General features: G+C 48.5%; 1 protein-coding gene across 1 annotated transcript in view; it reads right to left on the bottom strand.

Annotated features, from left to right (window-relative positions):
• Positions 1-12,528, bottom strand: part of LOC139230428 (CD166 antigen-like) — a 132,353-nt gene extending 119,825 nt beyond the window's left edge. The window contains exons 1-3 of the mRNA XM_070862267.1: positions 12,466-12,528; positions 6,908-7,017; positions 3,907-4,111 (exon numbers count right to left, since the gene is read on the bottom strand). Coding sequence (XP_070718368.1) covers positions 3,907-4,111; positions 6,908-7,017; positions 12,466-12,493 — 343 coding nt within the window. The 5' untranslated portion in view covers positions 12,494-12,528. The remainder of the gene's footprint in view (positions 1-3,906; positions 4,112-6,907; positions 7,018-12,465) is intronic.
• Between the last annotated feature and the right edge of the window lie 397 nt (positions 12,529-12,925).

Here is a 12,925-nt window from a genome sequence, read left to right as displayed (position 1 = left end):
AGAGGGGGTTATTGTCATGTATGTACTTTTGGCATCACCAGCCACTAGATGGCGTCACTGTTGGAGACCATTGGGCTGCACGCATGTGTGTGCAGCCCACGTATAAAAGGCCAGCCATTTTGTATATTAGTTACTTTGGACCTTAATAAAACAGAGCCAAGGTCATACCTCTTGGAGTTATACAGTACTCAGTCTAACAGTTATTGCATACACAACATCTACTGTGTGTAGTTTTATGCGCCACACTACAGGAAAGATGTTGAGGCTGTTGTGTATCTGTAAAGCATGCACTCCCATGTTCCGCCACCAGGGAATGCATCCCTTGGGAGCACTGTATATAAGCCGGCCCCTAAGGCCTGTTCCTCACTCTGGAGTGTCTTAATAAAGACTGAGGTCACGGTTACTTTAACCTCCATGTGTGCAGCCTCATCTGTGTTAGGGACACAATAGAGGCAATAGAGAGAACAGTGCAGATTCTCTGGCATGCTGCCTGGTGTGAGGAAATACAAGTATGACGAAAGATTAGAAAAATAGGAACTGTTTGTTGGATAGGAGAAGATTGCGGAGTGGTTTGATGGAGGTGTGATGGAGGGTTGGGACGGGCTATTTTAACTCTACTCACTCAGCAGAAATCTTGCGGGTCGGCAACTAATATCGCTCTGGCTCTTACCTGTCCAAAAGCTGCCATGATCGCAATGTCTGCAATTTTCAGCTTCTCTCCTCAGCAGGCAGCAAGGACAGACACCTGGAGCCCATGGGGTCCTTCTTTGCACACGCACGTTGCGGCCCGATGACATCATTGAGACCCAACTGCAATTTTAACTCAGGCCCAGGCAGGGAATCTACCTGGAGTTAAAATCGGGGTCAGGAGGGGACGATGGGGGGGAGGGAGGGGGGGGGGGCATAGATTTATGATTAAATGTAAGAGATTTAGGACAAGAAGCAGGAGATATTTTTTTTCACACTGAGAACGTAGGAACAAGAGGAAGCCATTCAGCCCTTCGAGCCTGTTCTGCCATTCAATGGGATCATGGCTAATCAGAGGATTATGAGGCTGGGGACTACATTACCGGAGTCAGTGATGGAACACAGTGAGGACGTCGGGAGGAGGATCTGTGTACCTGTATTTGAATTGAAATTGTCAAGGCTGAGCTTGGCGCATATTTGTTGGTTCAGGGTATCAAGGCATATGGAGCAAAGATGGCTAAATGGAGTTGAGCTACAGATCAGTCAGGACCTAATCGAAGCGGGGATCAGGCTCGAGGGGCTGGATGGCCTCGTCCTGTCCCGAAATTCCTAATTAGGATAAGAGAATAAAGCTTAGAGGAATAGTGACAATAATTGTACCAATAAAACAGAGAGAGAGAGAGAGAGACAGGAATAGTTGCAATGGAGGGAATATAGAGAGTAGAGGAGAAAGAGGGTTCATCTATCACACAATAAGCTGCTTCTTGCATTGTGCCTGTGGTGTGAGAGGAACATAGCAACATAGGAACAGGAGAAGGCCATTCAGCCTCTCGAGCCTGATCCTCTGATCAATTAGACCTGTATCTAAACTCCATAACCCTTCGATACTCTTGCCTAACAAAGATCTGTCGATCTCAGTTTTTACATTTTCAATTGACTCTCGGCCTCAACAGCTTTTTTTAGGGGGGTGGGGGTCGGAGATAGTTTTGTTCGAGGAGCCTCCCAGGTATGGGGAGCAGTATTTAAAGGTTGGCGGAGATTTTGAGAACGTAAGAAATAGAAGCAGGAGTAGGCCATTTGGCCCCTCGAGTCTGCTCCACCATTCAATAAGATCATGGCTGATCTGATCAAGGACTCAGCTTCACTTCCCCGCCCGCTCCCTATAACTCTTGACTCCCTTATCATTCAAAAATCTGTCTATCTCCACCTTCAATGGCCCAGCCTCCACAGCTCTCTGGGACAGAGAATTCCATAGATTTACAACCCTCTGAGAGAAGAAATTCCTCCTCATCTCAGTTCAAAATGTTCGGGCCCTTATTCTGAAACTATGCCCCCTAGTTCTAAATTCCTCCATGAGGGGAAATATCCTCTCAGCATCTATCCTGTCAAGCCCCCTCAGAATCTTATACATTTCAATAAGATCACCTCTCATTCTTCTAAACTCCAATGAGTATAGGCCCAACCTGCTCAGCCTTTCTTCATGAGACAACCCTTTCTTCTCCGGAATCAATCTCGTGAACCTTCTCTTGGATAGGTTAGGTGAGCGGGCAAACGAGTGGCAGATGCAGTATAATGTGGATAAATGTGAGGTTATCCACTTTGGTGGCAAAAACACGAAGGCAGAATATGATCTGAATGGTGGCAGATTAGGAAAAGGGGAAGTGAAATGAGACCTGGGTGTCCTGGTACATCAGTCATTGAAAGTTGGCATGCAGGTACAGCAGGCAGTGAAGAAGGCAAATGGTGTGTTGGCCTTTATAGCGAGGGGCCTTAGTGAGGCCTCACATGGAATATTGTGTTCAGTTTTGGTCTCCTAATCTGAGGAAGGACGTTCTTGCTATTGAGGGAGTGCAGCGAAGGTTCACCAGACTGATTCCCGGGAAGGCAGGACTGACATATGAGGAGAGACTTGATCAACTGTGCCTTTATTCACTGGAGTTTAGAAGGATGAGAGGGGATCTCATAGAAACATATAAAATTCCGACGGGACTGGACAGATTAGATGCAGGAAGAATGTTCCCGATGTTGGGGAAGTCCAGAACCAGGGGACATAGTCTAAGGATAAGGGGTAAGTCATTTAGGACTGAGATGAGGAGAAACCTCTTCACTCAGAGAGTTGTTAACCTGTGGAATTCCCTACCGCAGAGAGTTGTTGATGCCAGTTCATTGGATATATTCAAGAGGGAGTTAGATATGGCCCTTACGGCTAAAGGAATCAAGGGGTATGGAGAGAAAGCAGGAAAGGGGTACTGAGGTGAATGATCAGCCGTGATCTTATTGAATGGTGATGCAGACTCGAAGGGCCGAATGGCCTATTCCTGCACCTATTTTCTATGTTTCTATGTTTCTCTGAACTGCTTCCAATGCAAGTATAATCCTTCCTTAAATAAGGATTTAGCGCTGTAAAAGAGCATTCCACGAATGGAGAAAGATTGCAAAGTGCCGCAATGCAGTGGGACCTGGGGGTACTTGTGCATGAAACACAAAGGGATAATATGCAGGTACAGCAAGTGATCAGGAAGGCCAATGGTATCTTGGCCTTTATTGCAAAGGGGATGGAGTATAAAAGCAGGGAAGTCTTGCTACATCTATATAAAATATTGGTGAGGCCACACCTGGAATACTGCGTGCAGTTTTGGTTTCCATATTTACGAAAGGAAATACTTGCTTTGGAGGCAATTCAGAGAAGGTTCACTGGTTGATTCTGGAGGTGAGGGGGTTGACTTATGAGGAAATGTTGAGTAGATTATTTACTCATTGGAATTCAGAAGAATGAGAGGTGATCTTATCGAAACGCGATTATGAGAGAGCTTGATAAGGTGGATGCAGAGAGGATGTTTCCACTGATGGGGGAGACTGGAACTAGGGGGCATAATCTTAGAATAAGGAGCTGCCCATTTAAAACAGAGATGAGGAGGAATTTCTTCTCTCAGAGGGTTGTCAATCTGTGGAATTCGCTGCCTCAGAGAGCTGTGGAGGCTGGGACATTGAATACATTTAAGACAGAAATAGACAGTTTCTTAAACGATAAGGGGATAAGGGGTTATGGGGAGCGGGCGGGGAAGTGGAGCTGAGTCCATGATTGGATCAGCCATGATCTTATTGAATGGCGGAGCAGGCTCGAGGGGCTCTGTGGCCTACTCCTGCTCCTATTTCTTATGCTCTCACGAGTCAGTGGGGGAACAGCTTCCCTCAGAGGGAGTGAGGACCAGGACTCACTGAAGACCAGCACGTTGGTCACGGAGTGCTGCACCGACCCATTCTTCACCACTTCACATTTGAACCGTCCCTCATCCTCGACGCCCGCCGATCGGACCAGCAGCGACCCGTTGCCCAGCGTCTCAAACCGGCCGGCGTCCGTCGGCGTCTCGACTCCTCCCCTCACCACAGCGATCTGCTCCCACTGCTCCGTGGACCGTGTTTTCTGGTAGAGGAACAAAGGGGCAGAACGCAAGGAGAGTTAAGGATGATGGAAGTTCTTTCACCGGGGCTTGAAGGACAACAAAAACCAACAACAATCTGCATTTATGTAGCACCTTAAACACAGGATTACGTCAGATATATGACACAGAAACAGGCCATTCGGCCCAACCAGTCCGTGCCGGCGTTTATGCTTCACTCGAGCCTCTTCCTGTCTTCCCTCATCTTTCCTACTCCCAGCTGGAGTATTGTGTCCAATTCTGGGCACCGCACTTTAGGAAGGATGTGAAGGCCTTAGAGAGGGTGCAGAGGAGATTTACGAGAATGGTTCCAGGGATGAGGGACTTCAGTTACGTGGATAGACCGGAGAAGCTGGGGTTGTTCTCCTTGGAGCAGAGAAGGTTGAGAGGAGATTTGATAGAGGGGTTCAAAATCATGAGGGGTCTGGACAGAATAGATAGAAACTGTTCCCATTGATGGAAGGGTCAAGAACCAGAGGACACATGTTTAAGGTGATTGGCAGAAGAACCAAAGGCAATATAAGTTAAAACTTTTTGACGCAGAGAGTGGTTAGAATCTGGACTGCACGGCCTGAAAGGGTGCTGGAGGCAGACTCAATCTTATCTTTCAAAAGAGAGTTGGATAAGAATCTAAAGGAAAAAAATTTGCAGGGCAACGGGGAAAGGGCAGGGGGAGTGGGACTAGCTGAGCGTCGGTACAGAGGAATATATGGGATCACATGGGATAAACGGCACAGAAACAGGCCATTCGGCCCAACCAGTCCATGCCGGCGTTTATGTTCCACTCGAGCCCCCTCCTGTCTTTCCTCATCTAAATCTATCAGCATAACCCTCTATTCCCTTCTCCCTCACATACTTGTCTAGCCTCCCCTTAAATGCATCCATACTATTCACTTCAACCACTCCCTGTGATAGCGAGTTCCACATTCTCACCACTCTCTGGGTAAAGAAATTTCTTCTAAATTCCCTATTGGATTTCTTGGTGACTATCTTATATTGATGGCCTCTAGTTATGCTCTTCCCCACAAGTGGAAACATTCTCTCTGTATCCACTCTATCAAAACCTTTCATCATTTTAAAGACCTCGATTAGATCGCCTCTCAGCCTTCTCTTTTCAAGAGAAAAGAGACCCAGCCTGTTCATCCTTTCCTGATAGGGATACCCCTCGCATTTCCGGTATCATCCTTGTAAATCTTCCCTGCATCCTCTCCAGAGATCCTTTTTATAATATGGTGAACAGAATGTAGTAAAACATCCCCTATGTGCTTCACAGGAGCGATTATCAAACAAAATTTGACACTGAGCCACGTAAAGAGATATTAGGACAATTGGTCAAAAGCTTGGACAAAGGGGGCGGTTTTAAGGAGCGTCTAAAAGGAGAAGAGAGAGGCGGTGAGGTTTAGGGAGGGAATTCCAAAGCAGCAACGGGAGACTTCCACCCCTGCCAGATTGAAATGCAGCAAACCAGCGGCATAAACACCATCACCAGAAACAGCGATGGGAGGGTGAGCCACAAGAATTTTACTGGTTTTACAGTCAACACTTGCTGCCCGGCTTCTGTAAGAAAGACTGGCGTTAATATAGTGACTTTTACAGCCTCAGGGCCTCCCAAAGTGCCTCACAGCCAACGAAGTACTTTCGAAGTGCAGTCGCTGTCGTAATGTAGGAAACGCGGCGACTAATTCACGCACAGCAAGGGCTAGGGGGCACAGTCTCCAGTGAAGACCCGAGATGAGGAGGGATTTCTTTGGAATTCTCTATCCCCAGAGGGCTGAGGGGGGAGAGAGAGGAGGTGAAAGGGGGTAATGGGGGAGAGAGAGGAGGTGCGATGGGGACAACTCTGAGAGAAAGAGATGTCTCTGAATATATTCAAGGCTGCTATCGATAGATTTTTCATACTGGGGGAATCAAGGGATATGGGGATCGGGCGGGAAAGTGGAGTTGAGGTGAAAGATGAGCCATGATCTTGTTGATGAATGGCGGAGCGGGCTCGAGGGGCCATGTGGCCTACTGCTATTTCTTATGTTCTTAAAGCCCCACAAACAGCAATGACCAGCTAATCTGTGTTTTTTTTAGTGATGTTGGTTGAGGGATAAATGTTGGCCAGAATACCTTCCCTGCTCTTGGGATCATTTACATCCACCTCAGAGAGCCTCAGTTTAATGTTTCATCTTAAAGACAGCATCTTTGACACTGCAGTACTCCCTCTGCACCGCACCGGAGAGCATCAGTCTAGATTTATGTGCTCAAGTCCCTGGAGTGGGACTTGAACCCACAACCTTCTGACTCCAGAGGTTTTTCCTTTGTTTGTTCATGGGATGTGGGCATCACTGGCAAGGCCAGCATTTATTGGGATGGTGGTGATGAGGCTTGTTAGGTCATTCTAGAGGGCAGTTAAGAGTTACATATAGGTCTGACTGGGTAAGGACGGCAGATTTCCTTCCCTAAAGGGCATTAGTGAACCACATGGGTTTTTAAAGAACAATCGGGTAGTTTCATGGTCACCATTACTGATACTAGACTATTTTTTTTGTTCCAGATTAATTTAATGAACTGAATTTAAATTTTCCAGCTGCCGTGGTGGGGATTTGAACTGACATCTCTGGATCGTTAGTCCAAGCCGCTGGATTACTAGTCCGGTGACATAACCACTATGCTATCGTAGAATGCTGCTCACTAAGCCACGGCTGACACCTTGGAGATAAGTCAGACTGTGTCAACCTCAGAACAATGTTAGTGCACAACAGCAAACAGCCGAAGCCAGCGAGATAGTCACTTACCAGAAGCCATCGTACGATCTGCGCATTCCTGCGATGGGGTACAGCACAGGGCAGCTGCAGTCTCTCCCTGTATACAGCTGAGACTGTCTGCGATGCCACTTCACCAGGTCCTGTTTGATAGCAACATCACGTAGAAACAAAAATAGTACTGTGAGTTCTAATCACAGTCCATTTACAAAAATAATACTGTGAGTTCTAATCACAGTCCATTTACAAAAATAGTACTGTGAGTTCTAACCACAGTCCATTTACTTAAAGCCTTCTAGATTTTGTTTAATTTTTTTAGTGTGTGCCTCAATGTCACTTCCAACAGATGTATGCACAGGGTCAAAGGAAATGAATCACACCTGCCTGATACAGTACAGCTCGTGTGTCTTTCACTGTCAGCTCCTATACATGTACAGCACACAGCGGGTAAAGGGGAACGATTCTCTCCCGTGTGGTACAGGACGGCACATGACTGTCTTTCAGCTCCTGTACATGTAAAATATGGTGCAGTGATATGGTGCAGGGATACGGTGATACTGTGATACGGTGCAGCAATGCAGTGCAGGGATACGGTGCAGTGATAGGGTGCAGTGATACGGTACAGGGATACAGTGCAGGGATACAGTGATACGGTGCAGGGTTACGTTGATACGGTGCAGGGATACGGTGATATGGTGATATAGTGCAGAGACACGGTGCAGTGATACGGTGATACGGTGCAGTGATACGGTGCAGGGATACGGTGATATGGTGATATGGTGCAGGGATACGATGATACGGTGCAGTGATACTGTGCAGGGATACGGTGATACAGTGATACGGTGCAGGGATACGGTGATACATTGCAGGGATACGGTGCAGTGATACGGTGATACAGTGCAGGTATATGGTGCAGGGTTACGGTGATACGGTGCAGAGATACGGTGCAGTGATACGGTGATACGGTGCAGAGATACGGTGCAGTGATACGGTGATACGGTGCAGGGATACGGTGCAGTGATACGGTGCTGGGATATGGTGCAGTGATACAGTGCAGTGATACAGTGCTGGGATACGGTGATATGGCGCAGGGATACGGTGCAGAGATACAGTGATACGATGCAGTGATACAGTGATACGGTGCAGGGATAGGGTGCAGGGATACGGTGCAGTGATACAGTGCTGGGATACGGTGATATGGTGCAGGGATATGGTGATACGTTGCAGTGATAAGGTGCAGGGATACGATGATATGGTGAAGGGATTATGGTGCAGTGATACGGTGTAGGGATACGGTGCAGGGATACGGTGCAGTGATTCGGTGCAATGATACGGTGCAGTGATACGGTGCAGGGATACTGTGATACGGTGCAGTGATATGGTGCAGGGATACGGTGCAGGGATACGGTGATACGTGCAGTGATATGGTGCCGGGATATGGTGTTACAATGCAGGGATACGGTGCAGGTATACAGTTCAATGATATGGTGCAGGGATACGGTGTAGTGATACGGTGCAGGGATAGGTTGCAGTGATACAGTGCAGGGATATGGTGCAAGGATACGGCGCAGGGATACGGTGATATGGTGCAGTGATACGGTGCAGGTATACAGTTCAATGATACGGTGCAGTGATATGGTGCAGGGATATGGTGCAGTGATACAGTGCAGGGATACAGTGCAGGGATACGGTGCAAGGATACGGCGCAGGGATACGGTGATATGGTGCAGTGATACGGTGACACGGTGCGGGAATACGGTGATACGGTGCAGTGATACGGTGACACGGTGCGGGAATACGGTGCAGGGATACGGTGATACGGTGCAGGGATACGGTGATACGGTGCAGTGATACGGTGACACGGTGCGGGAATACGGTGCAGGGATACTGTGATACGGCGCAGGGATACGGTGATACGGTGCGGAAATACGATGCAGGGATACGGTGATACGGTGCAGGGATACGGTGATACGGTGCAGTGATACGGTAACACGGTGCGGGAATACGGTGCAGGGGTACGGTGATACGGTGCAGGCATACGGTGATACAGAGCAGGGATACGGTGCGGAGGTGGCCATGAAGCAGTTGGATTCTTGTAAAAACCCAACATGTTTACTGATGTCCTTCAAGGACGAAAACCTGCCGTCCTTACCCGGTCTGGCCTATAGGTGACTCCAGTGCCACACCAGCATGGTTGACTCTCAGCTGCCCTGCTCAGGGCAGCTAGGGGGTCAAGCAACAACTGCCAGCCTTGGCAGCCACACCCACACCCCCAGAATGTTGAAGAAAACTCGCTCAGGGTTGGAAAAAAATAGATGAAGGTGAGTCAGAATAACAGCAAAAAACCCAACCTGCGATAATGCAGCAGATTAGATTCCTGGGAACCGTGGGTCTTTCAAGACAGACACAAAGCGCGCGGTGTAAACTGTCTGGGGTGTTTCTGTACTGTTTGTTTTCTCTGCCGTGTGGGAGGGCAGCTGCGGGAGATATCAGCGCCCGATCTCTGCCTTGTCGGCAGACGCTGTTTGTGCAATTCTCTTTCAGGCTGATCAAAGGAGATCGTGGCCTGACTTGGGTCAGTCATAACAGCCCCCGGCAACCCCCCCCCCTCTCTCTCTCTCTCTCTCCCTTGCCCAGACAGGCGCCATCCTACACCGGCACCGCGCTGCGTCACAGGGGGTGCCGTCAGCGACCCACACAGGTCATCTTGCCGCACGTCTACCGAGCCCCGTCAATCAAACTGGTTATCTGTGAAGCCACACACCCGCACACACGCACAACAGGCTCCTGTCCCTTCCCCACACAACACCTGGCTGCTGTTAACCCAACGGTGACCAACACCGAGGCTCAGAGGGGCGGCACTCTCGCCGCGGAGGCATGCCGGTGTGAGCCCTGCTCCAGAGACTTGAACAACACTGCGTTCTGCTTTGAAGTGCAGTGGCCTTTGTTGCAAGGGGGATCGAGTATAAAAGTAGGGAAGTCCTGCTACAACTGTACAGGGCATTGGTGAGGCCACACCTGGAGTACTGCGTACAGTTTTGGTCTCCGTATTTAAGGAGGGATATACTTGCATTGGAGGCACTTGCAGAGAAGGTTCTCGAGGTTGACTCCGAAGATAAAAGGGTTGATTATGAGGCAAGGTTGAGCAGGTTGGGCCGATACTCATTGCAGTTTAGGAGAATGAGAGGTGACCTTATTGAAACATATAAGATTCTGAGGCGGTTGGTCGGGGTAGATGCAGAGAGGATATTTCCCCTCGTGGGGGAATCTAGAACTAGGGGGCATAGTCTCAGAATAAGGGGCCGCCCATTTAAGATGGAGATGAGGAGGAATTTCCTCTCTCAGAGGGTTGTGAATCTTTGGAATTCTCTACCCAAGAGAGCCATAGAGGCTGGGTCATTGAATATATTTCAAGGCTAAGACAGACAGATTCTTGAACTACAAGGGAGTCAAGGTTATGGGGTAGTGGAGTTGAGGTCAATGATCAGCCATGATCTTGAATGTCAGAGCAGACTCGAGGGGCCATACGACCTGCTCCTGCTTCTATTTCTTATGTTCTTCTGGAGAGAAACGCCGCAGCCCGTTCGCGCACAGCAAGCTCCCACAAACGTCAATGTGATAACAGATAATCTGTGGGGTTTTTTTGGCGTGGTGACGGTTGAGGGATAAATATTGCACCCAGGACATTGGGGGAGAACTCCCCCGCTCTTCCCGAATGGCGGCCATGGGAATCGTTTACGCCCACCCGAGAGGGCAGACGGGCCCTCAGGTTGAACTGGAAGTGTCAGCCTGGATTTTGTGTTCGAGTCCCTGTGGAGTGGGGCTTGAGCCCACAGACGCCTGAGTCAGAGGGAGAGAGTGCTACCCACTGAGCCACAGCTGACACCGTGCTGACCAATGAGCGTACTGCATTGTGCCTCATGTCACATCACTATGTCTGGGGACTAGAGTGTAGTTCAGGTCTACCTTCTTTCACCCTCTCCCGCTATCCTTCAGATTTGTTACTTGATTGTCTTTCAGCTTGTTCTGCTGTGGCTCCTCAGCTCTCGATGGTGGTAGTTCGTACCCATACTGCTCAGCGTAGGTGAAACCCTTATAGTCTCCGACAAAATTCACCACTCACTGCTCCCCTCCAACCAGCAGTTTCACAGCAGAGAGCGTGTGACAAGGGAGCGTTTCAGGTTGTCTGTCTCCCTGCTGTGAGGGAATTGAACCCTGGGGCTGCATGTGACAGGCGGAGAGACTAGCCACTATACTAATCAGAAGGTCGCAAGGTGCCGGAATGTCGGGAGCACTTTCAGATCCATCTAACAGGTACAGGATGATCCTCATGAATTAACGCATTGTTTAAGAGGCACTGTTGCAAATAGAACCCTTCAGACAAGCTATTTAAACGCAATCCACATCGTGCAAATAGGCGTGACCAACAGGGCTACGGACCTAGTGCTGGAAAGTGGGACGAGGCTGGGTAGCTCTTTTTCGACCAGCACGGAAACGATGGCCGAACTGACCTCCTTCTGTGTTTTAATCGTTCTATGATTCCATGATTCTAAGTACTGACAAGCTAAGGGGCAGTCGTGCTCTCGTATGCTACCAAGCAAAACATTCCTGGGACACGGTGATAGAGAATCCGAAACCTAACACTAACCTTATCCCTGATCCTGATCGTAATCCTAACACTAACCCTATCCCTAATCCTAACCGCAATCCTAACCCTAACCCAAACGCTAACCCTAACCTGAACCCTAAATCTAACACGAACCTTATCCCTGATCCTGATCCTAACCCGAACCCCAACCCGAACCCTAATCCTAACCCTAACGCTAACTCTAACACGAACCCTATCCCTAATCTTAACCCTAATCCTATCCCTAACCCAATCCCTAACCCGAACCCAAACCCAATCCTTAATCCTAACCCTATCCATAACCCTAACTCTAACACTAACCCTATCCCTAATCCTAACTCTAACCCTAATCCCAATCCTAACCCTAACCCGAACCCAATCCCTAATCCTAATCCTATTCATAACCCTAACTCTATCCCTAACCCAATCCCTAACCCGAACCCTAACCCGAACCCTAACCCTAATCCTAACCCTATCCATAACCCTAACTCTAACACTAACCCGATCCCTAATTCTAACCCTAAACCTGTCTCTATCCTGATCCCTAACCCTAGCCCTAATCTGAACACTAACTCAAACCCTAATCCTATCTTTAACCCGATCCTGAGCCCTATCCATGAACCTAACGCTAATCCTAACACTAACACCATCCCTAAACCTAACCCAAACCCTAACTCTAGCTCTAACTCTAACGCTAACCCTATCCCTATCTCTAATCCGAACACTAACCCAAACCCTAACTCTAACCCTATCCCTATCCTATCCCTATCCTTATTCCGAACCCTAACTCTAACCTATCCCTATCCCTATCCTTATCCCGAACCCTAACCCTACCCCGAACCCTAACTCTATCCCTAACCCGATCCCAATACGATCCCGAACACTAACACTAACTCCTGGGAGCCTCCCTAGGACCCCAGCATAAAAAAGCATCAACTTGCTATGAAATAGACAATTTACTCACCTCGTGGAGAGGCAACGTGAGCATACATTGAGATCAGAAGTCCGCAGATCAGAGCAGGAGCCATGGTCATGCTGAGAGGGAAGTGTGGAACTGAAGAAGTGTTTACTGAGTGCTGCCGTTTCCAGCTCAGGTACAGGATCACCTGTCCTGTCGGCTGGGAACTCCTACAGGCTGCAGCGATTGCAAGTGGAACTTCTATGAACATTAACTCCTCCCTTGCTGGTTCCCCAGCTCAATCAGCTCACAGCTCACTGACGAACATGAGTTAATGAATTGAAAACAGTGAACAGTTCTAGTCTCCATATTATGAAAAGGCTTTAGAGGTACTGGAGGAGGTGCTAAAAACAAATGATACCAGTGAAGAAACATAGAAACATAGAAACATAGAAAACAGGTGCAGGAGTAGGCCATTCGGCCCTTCGAGCCTGCACCACCATTCAATAAGATCATGGCTGATCAT

This window comes from Pristiophorus japonicus, chromosome 19 (assembly GCF_044704955.1).
Source record: "Pristiophorus japonicus isolate sPriJap1 chromosome 19, sPriJap1.hap1, whole genome shotgun sequence".
Classification (NCBI taxonomy): domain Eukaryota; kingdom Metazoa; phylum Chordata; class Chondrichthyes; family Pristiophoridae; genus Pristiophorus; species Pristiophorus japonicus.
Note: the sequence above shows the minus strand (reverse complement) of the source record. Positions and strands in the feature narration are given on the sequence as shown.